This window comes from Syngnathus acus, chromosome 17 (genome assembly GCF_901709675.1).
Source record: "Syngnathus acus chromosome 17, fSynAcu1.2, whole genome shotgun sequence".
Classification (NCBI taxonomy): domain Eukaryota; kingdom Metazoa; phylum Chordata; class Actinopteri; order Syngnathiformes; family Syngnathidae; genus Syngnathus; species Syngnathus acus.
In genome coordinates, this window is record NC_051102.1 from 8,751,507 (window position 1) to 8,777,575 (window position 26,069).

At 45.5% G+C, this 26,069-nt stretch overlaps 1 protein-coding gene and 1 long non-coding RNA gene across 3 annotated transcripts; one reads left to right on the forward strand and one right to left on the reverse strand.

Annotated features, from left to right (window-relative positions):
• Positions 1 to 1,264: 1,264 nt before the first annotated feature.
• On the reverse strand, positions 1,265 to 25,951 carry LOC119136931 (tensin-3-like). Of its 2 annotated transcripts, none has more exons than XM_037275789.1 (27): positions 25,611 to 25,951; positions 16,502 to 16,669; positions 16,330 to 16,380; positions 16,056 to 16,178; positions 15,535 to 15,599; positions 14,630 to 14,713; positions 14,439 to 14,551; positions 14,023 to 14,083; positions 13,868 to 13,943; positions 13,661 to 13,790; positions 13,499 to 13,564; positions 12,936 to 13,037; positions 8,485 to 9,645; positions 7,313 to 7,449; positions 7,112 to 7,244; positions 6,922 to 7,008; positions 5,993 to 6,104; positions 5,460 to 5,920; positions 5,291 to 5,377; positions 4,658 to 4,789; positions 3,631 to 3,726; positions 3,249 to 3,326; positions 3,070 to 3,147; positions 2,815 to 2,983; positions 2,675 to 2,743; positions 2,556 to 2,585; positions 1,265 to 2,482 (listed from the first exon to the last, which is right to left on the reverse strand). In XM_037275789.1, the coding sequence occupies exons 2-27, from the start codon at positions 16,649 to 16,651 to the stop codon at positions 2,338 to 2,340; spliced, it is 3,996 nt and encodes a 1,331-aa protein (XP_037131684.1). In that variant the 5' UTR covers positions 16,652 to 16,669; positions 25,611 to 25,951; the 3' UTR covers positions 1,265 to 2,337. The 2 variants fall into 2 exon arrangements, with proteins under 2 accessions (XP_037131684.1, XP_037131683.1); XM_037275788.1 differs by having other exon boundaries at positions 12,924 to 13,037.
• On the forward strand, positions 16,622 to 19,341 carry LOC119136932. The gene is made up of 4 exons (XR_005100826.1): positions 16,622 to 16,707; positions 17,270 to 17,381; positions 17,630 to 17,741; positions 18,554 to 19,341. It is a non-coding gene; the product is annotated as an uncharacterized LOC119136932 (long non-coding RNA).
• Positions 25,952 to 26,069: the final 118 nt, after the last annotated feature.

Here is a 26,069-nt window from a genome sequence, read left to right on the forward strand (position 1 = left end):
CTCTCCTATATTCTCTTCTGAGCCTGGCATGCTGCTGTTTATTGCCACAGGCCTCCTGGAGGGCACATTTCATGCTTTGTAACTCAAATCTTCTCGACTCTCTTGTGTATTTCTCCTGCAATTACCTCTCCTGCCTCATTAATCTGCTGTTGAATTCATTCATCAGAGCAAATTGCCGCACATGCGCACATATGTGAAATATATTTGTTCCTGTGTAGTTGAACGGTGACGCTTTTTTTTCTCGTCAGGACTTTTCCTTCCGCTTCTTGTAATTCAAATAACAGAGCACGAGATGAGCTTTTGGTTCCGCTGCAGCCGCCACACCTGCGGGCCTGCGCTTCCTTCCTGCCCACCCCGGGAATTTTTCCACTTTCACCACCTGCAGATGGACAGTATGAGGAAGAGGAGGAGGATTTTCTCTCCCACTGCCATCAAGAGAACGTGCCCAGGCTTGTGTCGCAGGTAAATGTTTGTAACCTATCTGTCTGCAGCAATCCAGGTTTACTTCTTTTTAATTAGACACTTAATAAGTGACACTTTGGGCCAGTGGTGGCCAACCCGCGGCTCGCGAGCCGCATGCGGCTCTTTGGCTGGTTTCATGCGGCTCTTCAGGAGATTTCACATGACAAGCGTCAAAATGCTTGGCTGGCGCTGCCATTTATCCCCCCTAGGTGGCGCGCTGACCAGTTGAATCGGTTTGAGTTGAAAAGAAGAAGAAGAATGACGTACTCTAAATGATGACAAATGCGCGCGATCATTTGAGTTGTAAATAATTTGTTTCAAGTTCGCTCTCAAAATGGCAGGGAAAAAAGCACAGCCAAACGAAAATATGAAGAACACAGGACGTTTTTAACAGAGTGGGACAGTTTATATTTTTTTGTTGAACGTAATGGCAAACCATTCTGCCTTATATGTCAGGCATCATTAGCGCATTTCAAAGCTTCAAATCTTCAGCGTCACTTCAGCTCAGTCCATCCTAATATCGACCAGGAATTTCCAAAAGGGACTGAACTTCGCAAGCACAGGTTGGTCACTTTGAAAAGTCAGGCAGAAAAGCAGATGCAGTTTTTCCAAAACTTTACAAACCACTCAGAGACCGTAACGCTTGTGTGTGGGGGGGGGGAATGATGTGGCTCTTTGCGATGACACAGCCAAAAATGTGGCTCTTAGTATCTGACTGGTTGGCCACCCCTGCTTTAGGCGGAACACTTGACTAGTGGTTAGCACGTCCGCCTTGTAGAACTTCAAAATAACGCACACTATATGATACAAGCGTTTCCTTGTGTTTATTTACAGAGCACATCAAAAACAAAAATCCATTTGCATATACAAATAAAGTTATGCACAGAGGTCCAGTATACATGAGGTACACATACATGTGGCCACGTTCAACATCATTGTAAAGACACTGAGGTGAGATAGGCGTAAATAAAATAGAAATACATGTTATGTTTTCCACACAGACAATACAAAAACGGTGGCTTCTTCTTCTCGGACATAGACAGCAGTTTTCAAAATGTGTGGGAACAACTCCCTCTAGTGGGCACCAGAAGACTTGCGGGGAGGCGCAGCAGCATGAGGAAAATAAATCAACAGAGGTAAAAAATATTTTTTGTCTTGGGAAATTCAGTCCAACGAAGGCTTCTATCGAAAAGAACAAACTTAAGACAACTTCAAATATGTTAAAGAAAAAAATGAAAATCAAGTTGATTTGCCCTTGAAGCGCTAGACAAGTGAAAGCCCATTTGCTAATTCTTATTGAGGGCACGTCTCGCCTATAGGGGGCACCAGAGACAAAATGAGATCATTTCATTGAATTGTTTTTAAATGTTCAATTGGCTCAGTGTCCCGCAAAATCATAAATGGGAATGCGACCTGGCAAAAGGGACAAAAATAAAAACACAATTACATTTCGATATAATTGGACCAGCTTGTGTCATTTGGGTAGAGGAATACATAATATATATTAAGGTTTACTTCAAATAATTTTCATCTCACAAACACTCACTCTTTTTCATGTAAATGTTGACAGCTGTCATACACATAAAACTTAGAGGAATACTTATAATGCATAACATGTTTAAGTATGGTTTAAAAAAATAAAACATTTGTATGTTGCATCGTTTATATATGCACGCCATGTATCCCATGAAACCAATCTACTATATACACGCACACCGCTCGTGAGATGCATTCTTCTAATCAGCAATGTTAATGACCGTTAATAGCGAGATAGGGGGAAAAAAAAATCACGTCTACGGGTGTGACAATGATGTCATGAGAGTCCACCAAGATCCTGCTGGTAATCGTGCTCCATTTACAGTTCCTCGTATCCACCTACTTACTCTTGAGCGAGCCGATCATCACCTTGGAAACAAAGTTGACGATGGCGCTGGCCGGCTGCTCGGGGTCGTGCTCGGCAAAAAGGTGGCACACGTTGTCCATGGAGGTGCCGCTTTTTCTCGCCACAAAGCCAAAGATCCTGTGCAGAAGCCAAGAAAAGGGTAAGAAAAACATTGATTGAGTTCAAAAACGTGTAGGGATGGTGTTCTTACTTTGCTGATGAGCAGCCATCCCTTTTCCATCTGTTATGAGAGAAAAGGAAAAAATGACCACCTTGATGCAACATCAATATGCCAGCCCCAACAGTGGTCATTCCAGTAATGTCACTCACTTTCTATCTTGAGGGTCCAAAGCACAGAATATGACCGTGTTGACGTTGTAATGCCTCCTGAAGAAAAGCCTACAAAGCAAACAAGATATATTAATTAGCCCTTGTGACAGACATGACTGGATCTTGTGTGTTGGACTCACTTCCTCTGGTTGTCAGTGAGGGTGATTCCCTGCGAGGAGACCTTGAAGTGGACCACTGTGGAAGTTGGAGGGGGGTTGGAGCTCAGAATCATGCCGGTGGCTTTCTGCACCGCCTGCACCCCCGTCAGCGACTCCATGTCCACCGAGCCCAGGAACCAAACGTTACAGGCTAAAGAGATGGGAATTGACAATTTTTTGTAATTGTGTCACTCGACAGCCAAGCAGTGTAAATGTAAAGCGAACGAAGCGAGTTACCTGCTCCTTGTTTGAGCAGTTCCGCGGCAGAGTTTGTGACCGACTGAGACGTGTTCTCCACCACATCTTCGAGAGGATCTAAAAAAAAAAAAAGTTGGAGGGGAAAATTGATCGTTTCAGATGAAAATATGATTCACATAATAGTCTAACAGACTCAAATCAGATTATTTTATATTTACCTCTGTCTGGTATGATGAGTTTACAGGGCAGGGCCAAGGGAGTTATTGAATGTTGGCAAACCAATGCAGTTAAACTTCCTGTAAAACAAAACCTGGTTTGGTGGGAGAAAAATACACGCAGGGACTTTGCTGCGTTCAGATTATCGAATGTTGCTAAATTGAAAAAGGTTTGGGAAATCTTGGATTGTAAAATGCACCCTTGAACGCCAGAGGGCAGCAGAGCGCCGCGCCCGTAGCGACAGATAATTACTAAACTGGTTATCGACTGTTTAACTGAAAAACGTTTGGGAAATCTTGAATTGTAAGATGCACCCTTGAACGCCAGAGGGCAGCAGAGCGCAGCGACTGGATTGACTTTGATTTGCCAAATGATGTCACTCACCAAAATAGGGCTCATTGGGGCAACCCTTCAAGCGAACACCCTTCTGTGAGCACTCAATCAGGAAATGGCGCACTAATTCATTGGCAAGATCTCCACCTGCCAAACACACAAAACCAGATCATGACTTCATTGCAATTGTTCTGTTTTCGAGAGATTCCACGGCTCCTCTGGAGCAAAAGCAGCAGGTCCGTCCGAGCTTGCCGGGTAATTCCCTTCAAAGACGTGAAGTTGCTGCCACTCGTGAGATGAATGGGATTATGATGCCACAGGAGCGCCTCAGAGGGTGTTGGGGGCGGCCAGGAGGAGCTGAGGAATGTCTGGACACAAAGGCTCGGAGAAAGACCCGCTCCTTGAGATGGGTTGGGTTTCACACTAATAAGAAACCACAATGGACTAAGCTGAGAGTGCGGAGGGGGGAACCGTGTCATGATGTCACCACAGGTGCCTTTGGACCGCGTCGGGACGATGGTGAACAAAAGGGACAGGTGCGTGTGTGTGTGTTGAGAGGGTTCACATAAGCAGTGGCCAGAAAGGTATGTCCGTACATTTTGTGCTGAACTTGAGAAAGGATGCACACGCTTTTATTGTTCCACAGAAGAACGGTGAGATGCAACTCTGTGTCACGCTGCAACGTGTCCAGAGAATGTTCGGTTTCAGAAATAACTCCTCACTTCAGTGACCCCCATCGACGTGGGACAGGAGGCGGGATGGATGGATGGATGGAGCACCTCCTTTGTTCTAGGCTGAAAGATTAGCAGCTGATCTGAGAGCTATCAGACAGCGGCGCTCTGTTTTGCTTCATGGCGATGACGCCCCTCGTACAGTGAAGACTCTCGGGTTCCACTATGAAGGCGACTACAGTGGACGGTAACACGAGATGGCTTTGGAAGTGATTCCCAGGATGTCCCTGAGACTCACTTTGCAGTTAGGCCATTTTGTTTCCCTCCCAAAATTCCTTCAGTTAACGTTTGCCACAGCCACATACTCCAAAATGTTCAGGTATCAAATGAACAATTGAGTTTCGTACCTTTTTTGCTCTGCTGGAGAACAGAGGCCGGGGGTGTGGCCACCTTCATGGCCAGCCCGTAGGCACCTCGGAAGGAATGGCTGTCCCGCACGATGAAGCAACCTGGCTCCTTGTCCTTTAAGACTGAAATGGCTGCGCCACACAAACATTTTCAGCAAAAAATGAAGGAAAAGTCAAACCTGCATTGAATATTGCTGTGAGTATGAAGCAAAGTGGAATGTGAGGGGCAAAGTTATCGCATTTCTGCCACTAGTGGCCGCCTCTTTTTAGGGCAACACCTTGGTCCAGCTTGACCTTGTGGAAATGAGTTAGTATACCGTGACAAGTTAAGTCAATTTTCCGCCATGTTTTGCTCACATGCAAAGTTGAAAGCTCATGTTTTGCAGTTTTCCATTAGCCATCTGTGTCCAGTATGTGTGCTTCAAATTTGAACGCCATCAGATTTAATGGATGTGTTTATTTTTAACACCGCCTTGAAGTTACCCGAAATGGGCCACTTCCTGTGACTTTTCACAGGCGCAGGTTTTGGAGACATCTACTCATGATGACTAAGATGAGTCTGGTTTACCAGGATGAAGATGATTTTTTTTTTTACCATGTGAAAGCCAGAACAATTTGAAGGGACAAACTCACCTTGGTCTCTGGAGATGTCAGACTTGTACCAGAATTTGGATGTATCTTGTACAAATTTGACCGTAACCTGCTTGCTGGCAAGCACATCTGCAAAACAAACAAGAGCAGAGTGAACTTTGCGTGCTCATCAAGGCCACCGGCTTGCTTTCGTAGCTCCCGCCTGGCTCACCCGGCAGAGGCGAGCCTGTTCTCGGGATCTGAGCCGACAGATCCGGCAAGACGTTGGGGAAGGGGATACTCATGGAACTCGCGCTGTGCGGACTTGAGAATCCGCTCGGTGCAGGGGATGCTGTGCCCCCATGTTCCCCATCTGGTACCCTCTTCTTCTCAGGCAGATGCGGCAGCTGAGATTGAATCTCATCCAAGGAGAGAATCCCGTTCGGGGGACAGTGTGAATCATCCTGTTCGTCAAAGCTTTGGGCGGGACTGTGGCCGAGGGCGTAGTGAGCCATACGGCTTCGCTGGCTGCTACGAGGCGAGCTGTGGCCGTTGGGTTCCGGGTGGACAACTCGGTGCCCGTAGTCCAGTGAGGGGGAGTGCTGGGGGGCTTGGCCGTTGGAGGGGAAGCTGTTCAAAGAGGCTTGACGGCTCAGGACGGGGTGTTCCGGCCAAGACTGGTTCACTGATGGGCTTTTGTTGTAAAAAGGGAGAAAGATGAGAGCACGTCATTTTATATTCGGAAGCAGATGGACGAAAACTTACCCGTCATTCCGCTGATGGGAGCCAACATTGGCGGAATGTGTCGTCCGGTGGCAGTTGATATTTGCCACATCGACTCCAACATGATTGACCATCTCTGAATATCCTCGTGATTCTGTGCGAGTCAAGAGAATTACTGACGGCTTTTCTTTCCATTTTGTATTTGTTTGAAGCGAGAGGGAGGAAGTACAGGAACGGCCTCATCATTGGGAAATACTGCCCCGAGAGAAGAGATGTGAATCGAGTCCAATCAATATTGTGGTGTACAGGAAATGAAAACAGCAGTCGTCAATCTTTATGAGACTACCTAGCAATTATTTCCGCCGCAAATCAGATTTAATTGAGCGCTCTGACATAGTTAGCTGAAAGCTCTCTGTTGTTCCACTTGGCGTTTCCTTGTTTGTATTTGCCACTGTGTACACTTTCAAAAGCGGGGGGAAGAAAAGTTTGTCTTTGTGTCAAACTTCCTGGCCCACAGTAACCACGGCAACGAGACAGAACTGAATGTAGCTGAGATTCTGGCCCGAGCGTCTCTGCTTTTAAGAGGCACAGCGGGGGCGGCGTTTAGTTCCCAGGCCTTCCGAGCGAAAGACCGACAACTGCGGGCCGCAACGTCGATACGGGGAAGTTGAGTCGAAATGAAATACAAGACGGCGATATCGTCCGTCTGTCTCTTTGTGGGCGTGTTCAGATTTACAATTTTGCTGCGCACTAGCAGAAAGGCTCCATGATGAAAGGATTAAGTCCATTTCATTGAAGTCCTCCGTCCCATGCTGGTACCACTTCTTAGCTGTGGGAGCAATCTAGAAGATAGACGGTCTTCCACCACAGGTAAAGCCCACAAAAGCATTGAATCTAACCGAGGAACCCAAGATGGGTCAGGAAATTGTTTTTGGGTTTCTCTCTGAAAATCAGGCGAGAAATTGTCTTACCGTGGTCTGTCCGGAAGCCTCCATAGGAATGAATGGCAGGTGGTGGCGTTTGCCGGAATGACTGAGAAAACTCTGACACATTTTTCACTGAAACCATCAAAACGAGACATTTGTTATTTCCGTATGCTCAAAATAAGGTGGCCTCAACATTTGACAGGATCACAACTTAAGCAGAAGGACTTTGACAGACCGTATGGCGTAGGTGGAGATATAGGGAAGGCGGGAGTGGGCGGAGCCACATCACACCCGGCTTCGACCCTGCTGTCTGCGTCTGGACCTTGCGACCCGTAGTCAGCGCTGTCGTTCCTGCACAACACGGCATGCTGGAGACAAACAGGACAAGTTGCCATCAAGCCAACGTCTGGAGGCAAACCTGCGCCGTTCCATGTACCTGCTGGGATTGCGGCGAGTACGTCCTCTGGATTCTGTACTCCTCGGTTCGCGTCCACCCCGAGCTGCAGAACCTTGCGACGTCACTCCCTTGACGGCTTAGACTCCGTGCCGCATCCCCGTCGTTGGACTGGACAACTGGACGCGCGGAACCGTAGAGGAATCATTAAACGGGGGCTGAGTTCATTCTGGCAGGTTGATCAAAGGCTAACGCCTGAAGTCGTGTTTTGAAAGGACAGCTGAGGAATGCGAGGGAGCAATCTGGTGGGCTACTGTGTGTGGGGGGTTGCTCAGAGTACTCTGAGGAACATCACCATTCAGCACCTGGGTGTTAATTTGATGTTCTCAGGACTGTCAAGCCAGAAGAATGCTAATGATGCCCAAGTGCTAAAAATGCAGCTCATCAGTCGCGTTGTCTAGTGAGTGGACCAGAGCTGTCATGTCCTGGTGGTCATTTAGTCATTTGATAAGCAGCAATGCATACCCCCCCCCTCCCTCCCTTTGAGTTTGACTCCGCCCCTTTCTTGCAGCTGATACGCTCAGACAGGTATTAGCTTTGTTTGAATCAAATGGAAAAATATTTGCCTGCAGGCGTACAGATCTTGGGAATTCCGCAGGCCAAGCCTCCCCTCCCCTCCCCTCCACCAGCCGCAAATACATGCTGGAGTTGTGATTCACGCACGACCAGATGGATGACTGCCTCTCCTTTCCGCCTCATTAGTTTCCTGCTCAAAACAGCAACTTGAGTGCATGGCAGCTGTCATTGACCATTCCGAGTTAAGAGAGTGAAACTTAATAACCTTGTTGTTTTTCTAAGCTTGACTCACTCAAAATGGTCATGTGTGATCATACTAAAAGCTATTTTGATTGCTAAACAACTGAGCGGGAAGTAGCCTGTTGCTTTTCACTGGTAAATTTATTTGTTGAGCCACGATGTTCAAAAAGCCCCCCCCTCCCCTGGTGCACTATGCTGGTCCTCCTCCAGATAGCTAAACGGGCAGGCCTGAACAACGCAGCGACCTGAGAAACGTACTGAAAACATCTGAAAAACGCTGGCAGCAAGCCTGCTATTTCTGCCACTCAAACACGCTGGGTTGGGAGGGGGGCTCGTCACTTCACTGCACAGTGGACAAGAAATAATGTTTTGGACTTTCACATGCTCAACTGTCTTACCCATCTGCTGCGCGTCGTTCTCGCCGAATCGCAGATGGATACCGTTGGAGCCCTCGGAAGCCGAGCCGTTGACACGCGCGCCGCCGTTCCTCTGGATGGAGCCGTTTTTGCTGGAGGGCGGCGTGAAAGTGGGGTCCAGGTCCATGATGAGCTGATTGAGCTGATCGATGGAGTTGTCGATATCCACGGTAAGAGATTTGAACTCCTCGTCTCGTTTGTTGTTGTTGTTATTGTTCAGTGCGGCTTGTTCCTTGCGAGGAACCGTTCCTCCCGGAGAAGACGTGGCCGGGTTCCGCTGCCCCGAGGTCGGGCCTTCTTTGGGCGAACTACTCCTTTGTTTGTTCCCTCGGTACCTTTCTGCATCATTTCCATCCTCGGGCATGAAAATGAACTGTTGCGCAACCATCTGTTGCTGGCGGACCCACGACTGTGTGGAATAGCTTCCCTGTCTGTAGACATGCTTTGGCACGGAAGCGATGCTGGGGTTGGAAGTCACCACCGAGCTGCTCCTGGGACCAATGTGGCCCCTTCTCGCCTCGCCATAATGTCTCTCATAGTCCTCCATAGGACAAGATGGCGGGTGATGGAGCTGGTTCTGGCTTTGCGGCATTTCCTCTCCTCCCGGACCCATGAAGCCGTCCGAGAGCAAGGAGTTCTGGCTGCTTTTGTGGCAGGAGGACGACAAGGTCCCGAAGCTGTCCACGCTATGCAGATCCTGCCCCGTGATGACCTCATCGTCCAGAATGTCCGTCTCCCTCTCTTGAGGACTTCTTGAGGGGTCGCCGTTAATGTGCACTTGAGCCGGGACTATCTGATGGATGGCCACTCTTGGGGCCGGATCATCCATCTCCTCAAGCGAGGGGTCCTCCACTCCGAATCCGCTCAACAGCTGTTTGAGCTGAACTTTCTCCTGTTGGCTGGGACCCTGGTGGGAACGGACGGCGGTAGAGGTCACGGCCGCCGACGAAGCTGCGGGTCTGTCTGCCCAGAGCGAGGTGCTGGACAGGCCTGAGTCGCTGCTGACGGAGAGGGCGTGATCGCTGTGGTCGGGGCTGGAGGTGGCCGAGGTGCTGCAGGTCCTCGCGACCAACGTGGGCTCTCCTCCGTTGGGGGTCTTCTTGCTCTGTGCTTTATCCTGGCTTAGGCTTTGACAGCGCGCCACTGTAACGTAGGAAAGAGGTATTTCTATTATTCAAGGTAGTGGCTGGTGAGAAGATTTTTTTTTTTTTAATCACAGGTCCACCACTGTTGTTGGACATCCATAGAAGGTAATAAATACACAAGATTGGATTATACAATATAACGGCTGCACATCTTGACAGTTGTGACCCCTGCATTCCTCTCCCTGCTGCGATCGAGCCACCCTTCTCTGCCCCCTGACCTTTGGCATATGTCCAAACAACCTCTTTAATGCTCGAGAAGCACAGGAGGTCAGTGGTATGTGGCCGGGCCCGCTCATCATCCATCACGAGAGACGTCAGGATCAACACTAGAAGAATTTGCTCTCGCTGCTAGTTCAACTTTATGAATCCACAAAAAAACCCCACAGACTTCTCACTTGATCTATCGCCTTCAGTTCAAGACCAGGATCAGATCTAAAGAGCAGACATGCATGATAATGCTCCCCTCCTCACCCCCGCCGCTGATGTATGACTATTGGCTTACCCCCCACATGCACAAACACACAAGTGGGAAGGCGCATCCGGCTTGCCGGGCCGGCTCGGCTCGGGCCTCCTCCCGCAGCTTCCCAGTAAATCCCTCTCGTAACATTCCGAGCAAGGTGCAAGCTGCTTTATAGGCAGATGTTTCCCCCTACGCGCTGACCATCACCCCTCCGTCATTTAAGCCTAACAAATTCTCCTACCTTTTTCGCAACTCGCAGGCGGGCACGCAAGAGAATCCACATCTCCTAAGAAGTTGATGAAGAGCCACGCAGCAGCGCCGCCGCCGCAGCGGACACGGCTTTTTCCATGCCGGATAACGTTCAGGGTCAAATGGCTGGAGTGAGTTCTTTCCTCGCTGAGAAGGTGAGTGTGTTTGCACTCCACACAAGGAGTGTAAAAGGTTGCGGTGGGGTGGGGGGGGGCATCTCCAAATAAGGGCAGAGGAATGTAAACACGTGAGGCGGGGCTTAGGAGAAGGGGGGGGCGAGGGAAAGGCAGGAACTCGACCTCCTGCTCTACATGAGGGGGACTACCCCTATCGGAAGGGGGGGCTTTATAGGCTCCGAGAATGAAAACAACATTCCTTCCTGCTGATTTTTCACTCTTCAGAAAGATACTTTTTAATTAAAGCAGTTGCCTTGCACTCTCCGCAAGAAGTGGCAGCCCGGTAGTTGTCCTCCTCTCGCTGGCGTGTCATTAAATCACATTCCTGACATCTTTAGCGTACAATATGGTCCAGAAACAGATGTGGCCCACACTCAATTATGGGCTGCTCTAATCACACTTTACCTTCAGTGTGGATGGGAAATTCTACAGTGCTCATTCTCTTGTGATGATTGGTGGCTTGCGGCGTGCAGAACGAAAAAATATGTTATGAGTTTGGACTAATCTTCTGATAGTAGCATGTTGTGGAAATATGACAAGGGCTATGTAACATTCCATCTCAGTGTGTGCTCAAATGTTTGGAAATTTTAATGACTATTTGAATAGATGTAAAAAATATTGATTTTTTTCAGAATTTTCCTGCCATTTTTGACCGTCTGCCGCTATTTTAAAATTTTTACAAATGGTGAAATTTCTATAAGTATAGCACAGCAACTATTTGCATTTTTTCCGCCATTTTGACCATGCAGCCATTCCCCCCCCCCCTTTTTTTTTATTTTTTAAATTGCAACATTTTGACAGAAGATCCCATCGCATATTATATTTGTTGGCGCTACGGAGTCTACATAAAAACTTGACGTCAAATATGACGAAGCAAGTGTCACGATTTGTCACTTTTTGAAAGTGATTTTTCCCTTTAAGACAAACGTGCTTGATTTAACTGCTGTAAAAGTGGGTCACAAAGTAATGAACTTAATAGTTCTCAATTCCTGTATTCCACCCAAATTCTATGTAGCCTTGTCGCCTGTGGTCAGTCCCAACACAAGTGTCATGTGTCAAACTTTTTGGAGGATCTACAACTATGCAATTATAGAATGCCCTTCCTTAAATTCCTCCAATTCCAACATCCCAACTGTCAAAACCTAGAGCCATAATTCGAAAAATGAATGCCGATGCTCCTTTCTTCCTACTCGGCAAGCGACGACTCTAAACTACAGTAGCCCCGACCGACGGTGACATGACAGGCGGTCGGCTACCTTTAAATATTGACTTTCTGCAAGATTACATAGCAAGCGATGAGAGGGCAAAATACACCTATTCATGATTTCTGCTTTAATAAGCAACTTGCAAACGTTTCCAGCTGTTAGCGCCCCTTTTTGTCAGTAAACACCCTCTCTGGGCTGCTTTTGAATCTTAATTCACACATAGGGCTAAAACACACATTGGTACTGATTGGAGGAGAGAAAAAAAAAGGCATTGAAGTAAATGAGTTCTCCCCCCCCCACCATCTTAGCACTCTTGTGGCAAACAGTTTTTAGACTTCCTCGGGTTGTGTCGCTTTGGAGGCTGTCAAAAAAAGGGACGCGGAGTGCTGGGAAGAAAATGTAGAATTCCCACAAAGTCTCGCTCGGATGTCGTGTTTGCATGAGAAAGCGGGGCTGTAAATATCCCACATGAATGCTTCGGAATCGAGCGAGGGGGGGTCGCGGCTTTGTTCATGTCTGCTTTTTTTATTTTTATTTTTTTAATTGGGACATAAATGTTTGTGAGCATAACACAGCGCAACTTTCGTAAAAGTGAGTGATGGGAATTGGGTGGATGGGGATCTATTCTGGGAGGCTCTTGTGAATGGCGCCGTTGCGTGGAGAGCGCCGACCACGGTGGCCCGCCACCAATCTCCGAATGCCGAGGCTGCGCGATGGTTCAAGCGCGCCTACTCATTTGATGCTAGAAAGACCCTGAGAACTCAAGTCTCGCTGCCTTTGAAGCCGCCGACGCTCACACACATCAACACTCCTCCCTTCTACCTCATTGAAGCCAGTTCACTTTCCTTCCCTCCATTTTGGCTCGCGCTCGTCCTCGTTAGCATCGCGGTCGTCCGGCGAGAATTACCGTATTTTCCGCACTATAAGGCGCACCGGATTATAAGGCGCACCTTCAATGAATGGCCCATTTTAAAACTTTGTCCATATATAAGATATATACATTTGGCCCGCGGGCTGGACTTTGGACACGCCTGCTGCAGTGGCTCAATATTGGTCCATATATAAGGCGCACCTGATTATAAGGCGCACTGTCGGCTTTTGAGAAAATTGGAGGTTTTTAGGTGCGCCTTATAGTGCGGAAAATACAGTAGCTGAGAATTTGACGAAGCAATTGAGGGGTACTTACGTGCTACGGTACCTTCTGCGTCACACATGTTCTGGTAGGAGTCCCAGCGGATCAGGGGGTCGGCGGTATTGTAGTCCACAGTAACGTCGGTGCCGTTGTGCCATCTGTCGGCACCTGAGGCCAAAAGAAACATCAAATCTAGCAATGAGCTCCCTTTACGACAACTTTTGCAGAGTAATAACTTTGAAAATATCACACCAGAGAGCAATGCAAAAGTCATCCGATTCAAGAGGGTTCTCATCTATCATCCGGGTGTGCGATTCTCATGTCCAGTGGATTTATTTATCTTTGACATTTTTCTAAGAAATATGTGTTTCGTATTTGCTTGGAACCCGACGACCCTTGTATGCCTGATAGCATAAATCTCTTCATATAAACATAGTAAGCAAAATGGGGGGGGCATGGATTGATTTTTTTTTTTGTAAACTCCGAAATATTCTTAAAAAATTCTGATAAACTGAAAAATTATTTTTTTTAAATCGGATAAACCCACTGTACACAATTCCCACCCAAACGGAGGTTGGCTCTTGAGCACTTTTCTTTTCTAGAGCTTTTCTTTTTGAAATCCAACTTACCGGGAATCTTTTCCGGTCCCTCCGAGAAAAGCAGCTCAACTTTGCCGTACTCTGGAAATCTGGAATCTGAAACGACACAGGGATGCAAGACGTGTAAATTAAACCTGGCATGCTCCTTGTAGGCCAGACGAGTCAAGACCTGTTTTTCCTTTTTTTTTTTACCTTTGTCGGCGGATTCCATGTCCTCTTTATCAAACATCATCTTATAGCCCTGCACTGCTCCCGTGTGGAACTGCAGCCTGAAAATCACCTCCCGCTCTGAAGAAACCTCACTCTTGTGGTAACATTTAATCTAAAAGGGGAATATGAAAATACGGTGAAGTCCTGATGTCATCTGAGGGTGTATTGTGCGCTGTTTATTTTCCTTACCATAATGTCCCCTTTGAGAAGCTGGGCAGGCTCCAGGGTGACGCAGATCCGCCCTCTGTGGCCTGAACCGATGTGACTGTCATGCAAAACGTTGCAATCAAAACGAATTCTCAGGTCGCAATAAGGATTCCACAGTGAGTGACGGCACAACTTACTAGATTCCAGATGAATACACCGCTTGCATTCCCTGGTAGACTTTGACGTACGGTCGACATACTGGGAAAAAACAAACAAACATGCATTTGTAGGATTTGTGACACATTTGCGTGACACTTAAGCATGTTAGCTTATTTTGTGCCATAATTTCGATTTATTATAATGTGACTCGGCTCAAGGGCTCGCTTCAGCTGAAGTGGTCCCCGAGGTTGTCGGGCATGTGTCTGAGCATGTGCACGCATGTGTGTGTGTGATGTGGTCACGGCTGAGTGAACTCAAACGCTGCAGCTGTGCATGCCATATAAAAATAAAATGAATAAATATAAATTTAAAAAAAAAAAGTACAATTTAAAAACAGAAAAAATAAAACAATACATAAAAATAGATCAATAAATAAAAATAAAAAAGTTTTAACCTCCAGAGGATTCAAAGTTGGGGATTCCATGGAGGATGATGTAATGCAGGAATAAAGGCGAGGCGTTGATCTTCATGGAGCCGCTTAGGAGGCTGTTGAGGATCCAGACATAGCTAAAAACGACATATGGAAAGCTTGAACAGTGACTTCATGTTTCTTAACATCAAATTGAAATTCTTCCTTCTTCTTACCGCTTCTGTGACGGCGTCATGAGAGCAGAGACTTTATCATCGTAGTATTTCCTCATGGCGAAACGGTCCAATGCTTGATCAGCACTTTGAAGGAAAATGGGGTGTGTGTGGGGGGGGGGAGATGCTTTCAATTTATTAAACACTTCCAGCAACAATGATTCAACTTGCGCTGCCCCTGTCATTAAAGCGCGTTAACCCCGACTTGTACAAGGTCAAAAGTGGCACACATGCATACACACGCATAATGGAGACGAGTGAAAGTAAGCCGAGGGACAAGGGATTCCCGCAGAGAGGAAGAGAATGGCAGCTTTAAGTAAACAGGGAGGCGGAGACCAGGGTGTGTGTGCACAACTCGGCCATTCAGGCGTCCCTAAAACTAACAAGCGTGAGGGCCTTTTCACCCAGACCCTCACCCGTGCCCCCCCCCAAAAACCTATTCTTTTGTAAATCGGACGCATTGTTTTCCTCTCTCTTGCCCTGACTTGCTCTGACTTGTGAGATCAGCAATATTTTTCTGACTAAAGACAGGCTACTGTAAATTTGTGGAGCCTCACCGGCTAGCCCAGGTCAAAACAGTCACAGTGAGTGTCCAAGATGAATAGATGTCATGAAAGTGACACCGTGGCCGGCAGCTATGAACGTTTTTCTTCTCAGGCTGATTCATGTAATTCTATATGGGGTGATTCACTGCTTAAATTGTGTGGTTTTCCCTTTTTTTTTTCTCTTTGTCAGCCTTTGAATCACATTGACCTTGAATTACAAGAGGTAAACAAATGACGACTTATTTTGCGGTCCGCCGAATGAGTCACGACGCATTGTTGTGGTTTGTTCGCTGCCGACTGGGAGTGGGCAAACTATGACAAACGCTGTCTAGAACACGAAAATAGACACGAGTGCTTGCTTACCTGGCCGATACGTCTGTGAAATGCACAAAGGATGAAATGACGACGCCGATTCTCCCTTTGCCGCCCTAGACGAGTCATCAAAATGCAAAAAACACAAAATGAAAGGCTTAGTCTGGAATTGAAAACACTTTTTTGCCCATTCAAAATAGAATCACACGGGGAATATTTGAAATGAGATTTTAACATGATCCAAGCCAGGGGTGTCAAAGTCATTTTGTCACAACTGATAAATAACTCGTTTTGAAATCAGAGACTAGTAAAAACTGTTCAACCTTTGAAAAAGTTAAATGGTAATAAAAATTGCGAGTAATGTCTTTTTTTAAACGTGAAGACACTTTGCAATTTTTGTATTGACATAAAGCCGACCAAATATAATTACACTCCGGGGCAAATTTGGCCCGCAGGCCATAGTTTGACATTCCTTCTTTAAGCTCATATCAGGGTAAAAATAAATGACCAAATTTTGTTTTTCATTGGCGATTACAAGGCGGGAACAAAAAAATATCCTTGTGAATACTCACCCTGCAGTGGATGACCACCACATGCAGCGGGTCGGCATTGAGCCAGCTCTCCATGGCTTTACAGATGGTGCAGATCTTATCTAGAGGCGGGGCGTGCATGTCAGGCCAGCCTGTATCCAAGGTCTGAAAACACACAACAGGTTGAATTCGGGCTAGTCCAATTTCAGAGACGGCAATTATTGTTCTGATGAAGACAATCAGAAAAACAGCAATTACGGCGCTGACGATGTATTTTTTTGCACGCCATGAGTGACCTCAAACCTTATTTACATACCTTTGGATTCATTCTTGACAGATCATGTCTTTTCTCTGACAGGTTGATAATCTGTGGAAAACGCAGGCAGTGAGTCAATCTGCGTTATTTTGATGATATAAATTACAGATGAGCTCAGCGTGAACAAAAAAAAAAAAAGTTGGTCAACACTTTTCAACAGCATTCGACTGACCAGGTAATTGTCTGCGTGCTTGGACTTGAGCATTCGTGTGACATCTTTGAGGTTGTGAGCGTAGATCTCTTCCAGGCATCCCCGAGGGAAGGACACGGCGATGATGCGCTCCGTGATGTACGTCAGGTCCAGCTCGTATCCCTCCTCCATGTTGAAAGCGAGGTTCTCCTGTCACAAGAGACCCGATGAATCGATCGCCGCCGCAGGTAACTTGGCTCGAGTCAATATTTGATGATCAAAGTCCTCGCTGCTTGTCATTGTGTCCCAGTTTCTCGCCGCTATACTTGGAGATTGACCTCAAAAGCAGATTGCGTGGCGAGTAGGCGTGTTTGCACAGTAACCGTCGTCATCTTAGCAATGGAGCGACTTGTTTATTTGGAAAGATTAAAAGCACTTATCTGCGACGCTGCAACGAGATATTTAATAGCGGTGAGATGACAGCAACAAGTCAGCAGGTGAAAAAAGAAAAAAAAAAAGCTCTAGTTGAAACATGTTGGCCAGAGTGTATGGCGTCTTAGTGATGAGCTCATGACAAGACACTTCCTGGCCTAGGCAAGAAAAAGCAAAGGCCAAAAATACCTTTCAAAAGTTGTCAACAAAAACACAATTTATCATTCTTATTGTGTTGGCCTTAGCAAGGTGAGTGCTGCAAAACAATTTAAGAATTTGATCAAAGTTTGTTTTCTTGAAGGTTCACCCTGCTTTTTTTTTTTTAATTGTTTCAAACTTTACAGTGTGAAAGATCATTCATGTTTTATTGTGTTACAGCCTCCCGACAAATAGCCCTTATCTTTTGCTAAAAAGTCGTTTTTAAAAAGGCGGGGCTTCCTTTCAACGTTGCAAGGATTGAGACGAATTCATTCACACACAGCCAATTGAAGTAAGTGTACTCTCATATTTGTCACATTTTATGAGCGAGATGAAATCATGAATCCCTTGACACCGGCGGCATTTCTTGATAAAAGACGATCCAAAGACTGGATCCAACAAGCACGCAAACAGTTTCACATTTCCAAATGAAGCGAAACGATATCATCATCCTTCTCATGTGACCTTCTGATTGTTAACTATGATGAAACTATTGACAGTCAAGAATGTGTTTGACAGTCAATTGTGAAATGACCGCAGGCTACATCCCGGCCGGCGCTTTGAAGGGGGCCCGGGAGGGAGCCAACCGTTTCAGACCGGCCCAATGAAAGAACCCGTGTGTCTGAAGAGGTCATCGCTCCGGGAAACTTTGGTGAGTGTGTATGAAAGCCTGGCTGAAAGGAAAAAAATGTCAACTAATGGTAAATTAATGAACAGTAGTTAGGGTCGATCTAGCTTTGTACTTTTTGGGATGTGTCAAAGATTAGATTAGATTACAATCTAAGCAACACTTAACCTCTGTGCGACCCGCTGTTGTGAAAGTATCTTGTTTATACGCAGAGACGAAAGGTTGAGGAAGGTTGGATTTAATTCCACACCTCTAGTCAGTTATCTCTTTATGGCCATTGCGACACTCCTACAAAACTAATGTTTCAAAGTCTGGAACTGATTGGACTTAAGCTCCGCACCATCAAGACATGACTATAATCAATCGGAATTCTTGACAATCCATTAGAATCAATTAGCTACCGACCCCAATCTAACCTGGCCGAGATAACGAAATGTTTGCCGTCACAAACTATTGTCCAACTAAGCAATAAGAAAATCAATGGTAAATTGCCACAGCCCTTATCCGAGACCACGACGTCTCCCATTCATCAGCCCGAGCCGACACGAGCGACTTGCCCCGGCACGCACTGCAGATAATTGCTCTTTAATTTGCTCCCACTGCTTTTGTTCTGCTATGAGGCGCAACATTAGCTCACAAGGGGCACAAGACGTTTTGCTAAGGAGCTCAAATCCCAAGGCCACCCATGGCACTCCTGGCAGGGGAGCCAGCCTAGGCAAAGGTCGAAGAACATAAAAAAAAAAAAAAAAAAGTGATCGGGTCTGCTCCCAACAAGCTGCGGCAGGATGTTTGGGGGATTTGGGTGTGTCTGGCTCACGCCACTCTTTGCCCTGCAGGTACATTTGGACTCAAGCCTTGTCCTCAATCCATGCATCTAAAAGTGTAAAAGCTTCAGAAAAGAGAAGCAATGTAAACAAAGCTCTATTCAGGAGCCCCGCCCTGTCACCTGGCCATCATTTGTTTTGTTTTTTTCCATGGAATATTCCACACTTCCCATTCCCGAACGTCGGCAACTCGTTGAATCACGGCCTTTTGTTTGTTTTCATTTTTGGAAGTTCATTGTGATGACAAAAGTTGGCAAGAACTTTGCATACTTGGCCGTCTTGGTGAATGAGACTGGCTTGAATCGCGTAGATGTTTGTTTGTGTCTGAGTTTGCCGGTTGCTACATGCGTCGACAAGCTGGCTGGCTGTGTTTTCCATCACCGACGGCAATGTGGTCATCATCGTGCCAGATTATTTCTGCATACTCGGGGGAAGCAAGCTGAATGTCTGAGAAACTTTTTACATAACGTGTTAGTCGTGAACTGAGTTCAAATCCCATCTAAATGTTTTTATTGTCACGATTAAACCTGCGGTTTGGGAGCTAAGAGGCGGGTAAAAAAAAAATAATCTCCATTATCCCAAACGCAGATAGTTTTACCGAGCAAGGGCTCCGTCTTGCCAATTTGTGAGTCATGCGGCATTTTTAGCCCAATTAAAGAAAAGTGCGATTCCACCGCAAACCTGCTGACATATGAAAGCAATCTCAGGGGTCCAACGACTTCAATCAATCAAACTCCAAGAAAGCTGACATGATTCAAATACACTTGTTAGTGTGGGGCCCATGGTGATTTTGCCATGTTATTTTTTTTAATTACTTTGTGATGTTTCTGAACACGTTATATGCCGTTATATGTAAATAGTACTGTATGGTATCAGTGGCGAATATTTGGGTATTTCAATAAGGCACCTGGGACAACTACGGGGGTCCTCAGTATCCGGAAGTCGTTGACCGTGAGCGGGAGTTTCGCCGGGTCGTGACTGTAACTGCCACTGTTGTGTGTGTTTCAGGTAAGTAAATCTGTTGAAAAGTTGATGATCAGAACTTGTAATACTGCTAGTAGTCTGAGCTAATTATTGATTGAGAATATGATACATACGATTACGGTTGTACAATGTATAATTTTGCGTATAACAGGGACAGTGTGATGTTTGTAACGTATTCGGAGTACCCGGAAGTAGTTGACAGTTAGCGGGAGTTTCGCCGGGTCGTGACTAGGGGTGTAAATCGCGGGTTTTGTAACGATCAAAATAAAGTCGCGTCTAATGTCCGAGGTCAAAAACGGCGATATACGTAGATCGATGTTTATGTTTAGCATCGATGCCTACAAATCATAGAGCATTATATCGATTAATCGATGTGTATCGATGAATCGTTACACCCCTACTAATTAGGGTTTCAAACTAGGGTTAGGGTTTCCGACTAGGGTTTTAAACCAAGGTTAGGGTTTCAAACTAGGTTTTAAAGCTAGGGTTAGGGTTTCCAACGAGGCTTTCAAACTACTTTTAGGGTTTCTAAGATTAGGGTTTCTAACTAGGCTTTCAAAACTAAGGTTAGGGTTTTCGACTAGGGTTTCCAAAATTAGGGTTAGGATTAGGGTTGGGGTTAGGGTTTCTAACTAGGCTTTCAAAACTAGGGTTAGGGTTAGAGTTAGGGTTAGGGTTAGGGTTAGAGTTAGTTAGAGTTAGGGTTAGGGTTAGGGTTACTAACTAGGCTTTCAAAACTAGGGTTAGGGTTTCTAACTAGGCTTTCAAAACTAGGGTTAGGGTTTCCGACTAGGGTTTCCAAGGAGTTTTGCCATCGCTAATTAGGGTTTCAAACTAGGCTCAGGGTTTCCGACTAGGGTTTTAAACCAAGGTTAGGGTTTCAAACTAGGTTTTAAAGCTAGGGTTAGGGTTTCCAACGAGGGTTTCAAACTACTTTTAGGGTTTCTAAGATTGGGGTTTCTAACTAGGCTTTCAAAACTAGGGTTAGGGTTTTCGACTAGGGTTTCCAAAGTTAGGGTTAGGGTTAGGATTAGGGTTGGGGTTAGGGTTTTTAACTAGGCTTTCAAAACTAGGGTTAGAGTTAGAGTTAGGGTTAGGGTTAGGGTTAGGGTTAGGGTTAGAGTTAGGGTTACTAACTAGGCTTTCAAAACTAGGGTTAGGGTTAGGGTTTCTAACTAGGCTTTCAAAACTAGGGTTAGGGTTTCCGACTAGGGTTTCCAAAGAGTTTTGCCATCGCTAATTAGGGTTTCAAACTAGGCTCAGGGCTTCCGACTAGGGTTTTAAACCAAGGTTAGGGTTTCAAACTAGGTTTTAAAGCTAGGGTTAGGGTTTCCAACGAGGGTTTCAAACTACTTTTAGGGTTACTAAGATTGGGGTTTCTAACTAGGCTTTCAAAACTAGGGTTAGGGTTTTCAACTAGGGTTTCCAAAGTTAGGGTTAGGGTTAGGGTTGGGGTTAGGGTTTCTAACTAGGCTTTCAAAACTAGGGTTAGAGTTAGAGTTAGGGTTAGGGTTAGGGTTAGAGTTAGGGTTAGGGTTAGAGTTAGAGTTAGGGTTAGGGTTAGGGTCAGGGTTAGGGTTACTAACTAGGCTTTCAAAACTAGGGTTAGGGTTAGGGTTTCTAACTAGGCTTTCAAAACTAGGGTTAGAGTTAGGGTTAGGGTTAGGGTTAGGGTTAGAGTTAGAGTTAGAGTTAGAGTTAGGGTTAGGGTTAGAGTTAGGGTTAGGGTTAGGGTTAGGGTCAGGGTTAGGGTTACTAACTAGGCTTTCAAAACTAGGGTTAGAGTTAGGGTTAGGGTTAGAGTTAGAGTTAGAGTTAGGGTTAGGGTTAGAGTTAGAGTTAGGGTTAGGGTCAGGGTTAGGGTTACTAACTAGGCTTTCAAAACTAGGGTTAGGGTTAGGGTTTCTAACTAGGCTTTCAAAACTAGGGTTAGGGTTTCCGACTAGGGTTTCCAAGGAGTTTTGCCATCGCTAATTAGGGTTTCAAACTAGGCTCAGGGTTTCCGACTAGGGTTTTAAACCAAGGTTAGGGTTTCAACTAGGTTTTAAAGCTAGGGTTAGGGTTTCCAACGAGGGTTTCAAACTACTTTTAGGGTTTCTAAGATTAGGGTTTCTAACTAGGCTTCCAAAACGAGGGTTAGGGTTTCCGACCAGGGTTTCCAAGGAGTTTTGCCATTGCTATTTAGGGTTTCAAACTAGGGTTAGGGTTTCCGACTAGGGTTTTAAACAAAGGTTAGGGTTACAAACTTGGTTTTAATGCTAGGGTTAGGGTTTCCAACGAGGGTTTCAAACTACTTTTATGGTTTCTAAGATCAGGGTTTCTAACTAGGCTTTCAAAACTAGGGTTAGGGTTTCCGACCAAGGTTTCCAAGGAGTTTTGCCATCGCTAATTAAAGTTTCAAACAAGGGGTACGGTTTCCGACTAGGGTTTTAAACCAAGCTTAGGGTTACAAACTAGGTTTTAAAGCTAAGGTTAGGGTTTCCAACGAGGGTTTCAAACTACTTTTAGGGTTTCTAAGATTGGGGTTTCTAACTAGGCTTTCAAAACGAGGGTTAGCGTTTCCGACCAGGGTTTCCAAGGAGTTTTGCCATTGCTAATTAGGGTTTCAAGCTAGGGTTAGGGTTTCCGACTAGGGCAGGGGTGTCAAACTCATTTTTTTCGCGGGCCGCATTGTAGTCATAGTTTCTTTCGGAGGGCCATTATGACTGTCAACCCAAATAAATGTATGAGCACCTCATATTATATACAGTATACGCTACAAAACAAACTGACAAATAACTCGTTTTCAAATCAAACTAGTAAAAAATGGTCAAATATATTCGCGGGCCACATAAAATGGTGTGGCGGGCCATATCTGGCCCCCGGGCCTTGAGTTTGACACCTGTGGACTAGGGTTTTAAATCAAGGTTAGGGTTACAAACTAGGGGTGTAAATCGCGGGTTTTGTAACGATACGATATCATATCGATACAAAGAACCACGATACGATATTTGCCGATATCTTAAAGCCTGCTGTGATTCATTCACGATACATCACGATATAGTGCTCTACGATCGATATAGAACAATGTCCTGATTTATAACAATTCATACGCAAAATCAACAACGTACTGCAAACTCTTTATTTAGGAAATTACAAAGTGCTTCCAAACGAATGACTTGAAGCCCAAAGCGGAGCGAATTTCCTCGTCTTCTTGGACTAGCCATAGCACCAGCCCAGGAGCCGCGTGTATCGATGAATCGTTACACCCCTACTTGTAATACTGCTGGTAGTCCGAGCTAATTATTGATTGAGAATATGATGCATACGGTTACGGTTGTACAATGTATAATTTTGCGTATAACATGGACAGTGTGATGTTTGTAACGTATTTTGAGTACCCGGAAGTAGTTGACAGTGAGCGGGAGTTTCGCCGGGTCGTTACTGTAACTGCCACTGTTGTGTGTGTGTTTCAGTAAATATATTACTTTAACAACAAACCCAGCATGCGTGGAGTGATTCGCGTCCATGCGTGCGACACATTAGGCTTTAATGTGAGCTCCATTTGCGGCTTGCATCGGTTAAACAATAAATAATTTAAATCGAACTTTTCTGGAGGTTGAAAAAAAAAATGGATCAATCAACATTGTGGAACTAGAGTAAATGTTTTTGTGTTGTAGTTCTAGACTCTTGTTTACATGGGAGTATGTCGGGAAGAGGCAGGAAGCGGTCGGGACGGCTATTTTTCACCGCTCAGTCAGACATAAACAAGAGCGCACATCTCAGGGAGCTTGTTTAGTTGCATGATTGCGTAACGTGCCGTGTTGGAAACAGTCAAATCTGGTGATTGATTGTAAAACAGGAAAAAAGATTTTTGTTGCCATGTTTTCGAAGAATCGCCTTCTTTTACTACTACTCCTTCTGTAAAACTTGAATTAGTTGTCTTCTATGTCATTTTGGTTATGTGTCACGTCAAGCGCACCATTCGCTAAAAACACTTGACGTTTATTTTTCCTTGTCATGTGTGAGCTTTCTTGTTCACACTTAGAAAATCGGAGGCCAAGTGATGTTGAGAATCTGGTTTTGTGTAGCAGCACTTAAATGATTGTGATACCCCAAAAAAAGGAATGACAGATTTATCAATCTAATTTTTTTCTCCCAAAAATAAATGAAGAAAAAAAAATCCCATCATAATCACAGCATTCCTTAAAATCAAAGCTGACAGGAATTTCTTGACTCCTGATAGTTCAAATCAAAGAATGGCCTAAGTGGCTGTGATTAGCATCATTATTCCTCCAAATGTCTTCATACTTGGCAGCAGTCTTTGTCTCAAACTGCAGGAAAGCATGCTCAAAGTGACATAATGGGATCATTATAAGGCCAGAATTCGGTCCTGCCTTTTCCTGTCATGTCCTCAGGCAGGCTCGCACCCATTTGGAACTAAACAAATCCATAAAAAAAAGCCACATATTGGGAGAAGTTTTTATTTTTAGCAAGTTTATAAGCTGGAAGCCTAACATGTATTTGTCACACATTTTTTATGAACGGAGGGGAAGAAAAACAACACAGGCCTCACTCTGGGGGGAGGAAGAAGAAAAAAAAAGCCAGCCTGGTGGTTGCCTTAGTACTCCCTCATTATCCGTTCCTATCCCAAGGTCATGGTGGAATGTGTCCCGAAATGGATTTACATTCCCACTCTCCCTCCATGTTCATCTCAAGCATTTCTTGGTCCTTCCGCTCACTTTAATGGCTTTCACATGGCAGCCAAGTGGCGGCAAGTCCTTTTACCAAACTTACGGTGCTTTATCGTAAAATCATTTGTCTCTTTTAGCCATCTTGTAGCATTTGCATTTCTCCAACGCCGGCAACAAAAGCCGTAATTGGCGGCTTAACATTTTTTTTCTCCCGTCTTGCTCGGCCTCTAATTAATGTTGAAATAATGACGCGTGAGGAGGGTGAAGATGGAGGCATGCGGCTCATTCGAACTTCCATGGAACGAGTGACGTCAAAATGATGGCTTGCCCGAGGCTGACGTGTGCGCCAAAGATGATTTAGCAATAGATCCGAGTAAACACCGAAGAGACTCGGTCTCATTTGGAACGTCCGGCTAAGTCATCCACAATAATGGCTGCACGTGGTACACATTATGAGCTGCGCCCAACATTGCACCGAAGCATGGAAGCAAAAGTCACGGAGTGTGAACGTTCAAGAGTGGCATGGCGAAGCGTTTTCTTCGGCTTTTATACAGGGTCTGCTAAATTTATGGGGGAAAAAATGACAATCTATTGAGAATAGTGGAAACGGACCAGAGGAACTTAGGCAACTTTTAATGCAAACAAACACAACTTGTATTTTGCTAACTATTTATAACTAATGTAATAGATACATAACTATTGGCATTCATGGCGAGGATATTAGTTAGCACAACAAAGCAAGCAATTTGTTTGCTCCAAAACTATTTGGGGACAACTCTTATTTTTTTATAAGAAAAAATAGAACCAATTTTAGTTAAAATATTTAGTTGACTTGCCAAACTTAATTTAATTTTTTTTTAAATTAGAGTTCGTTGTGAAATTTTAAGTCCACACAACTTTTTTTACAGTGTAGTTATGGTGGCCTCATTTAATGCTTGCAAGGGCTCGAATATGGCCCGCGGGCCCTAGGTTTCCCACCTCTACTTTAAGAGGTCAGGCTGACAGGCATACTTTCCAATAACAAGGCTAAAAAAAAACTTTCACAAAGTGTGCTCAGTTTGAATGACTCCCTTCTCTGTCCTCAGACTCCTGTTGAAAGTAGTGAACGAATACACACACGCGCGCACACACACATACACACACACACACACACACACACACACACACACACACACACATAAACACGCACATGCATAGACATGAGGACACGGGCCAAAGGTAAAGACTGTGTGAAACTTTCTGTTTTGCTTTTGCAAGCCCAATGAAATAAGTTGGGGGGGGGGGGGAAGCGCCACTGTGCTCCTCCGCTATTACCTTGTGAGCAGGCAGAGGTTAAAATCCTCCCTGCAGATGGTAATGATTGACTATGTGAAGGTGGAGGAAAAAAAAAAAAGAGGAGAGTTCAGCCTTACCTTAGCAGGCTGCGTGGAAACACTTTCAGTAGGCTCGCTTGGACCTCTTTTGTCAGTCAGAGGTGCAGAAAGGGTTGAGAAAGTGTCGGAGGGAGGTCACAGAAGCCTCAGCCCGTCACGGAGCGCGCTCATTCCAGCCGAGCTTTTGGACAATCGGAGGGGACTCAAGATGGAGCCCAAACACTTGGGATTGAAGTTGTCTTATTCTGGGAGGGCGTTGAGGGGTTCCTTGCAGAGTTGCGCTGAACCGCTTCTCCTTCGTTACCTTGGCACGCTTTCCTCCAGTCGAAGCTGCTGCGCGCTGCAGTTGCCGCAAGTCCTGGCATGGGGATGGTCCTCCCACAGCTCCACTGGGCCGTCTCGCTTGGATTGCCCACGCCCCCCTTTCCAGCCCGGCCCCCCTCCAGCCTCTTCTCTCCCTCCCTCCCTCATTTTGCGCGTTTTTTCACACGCACATTT

Coding starts and splice junctions, on each gene's coding strand:
- LOC119136931 (XM_037275788.1), bottom strand. CDS start 16,651: ATGGAGGAGGGATACGAGCTGGACCTGACGTACATCACGGAGCGCATC. Junction 13,944..14,022: donor GTGTATTCATCTGGAATCTA/GTAAGTTGTGCC, acceptor TTTGCATGACAG/TCACATCGGTTCAGGCCACA. Junction 4,790..5,290: donor TGACATCTCCAGAGACCAAG/GTGAGTTTGTCC, acceptor TGTGTGGCGCAG/CCATTTCAGTCTTAAAGGAC.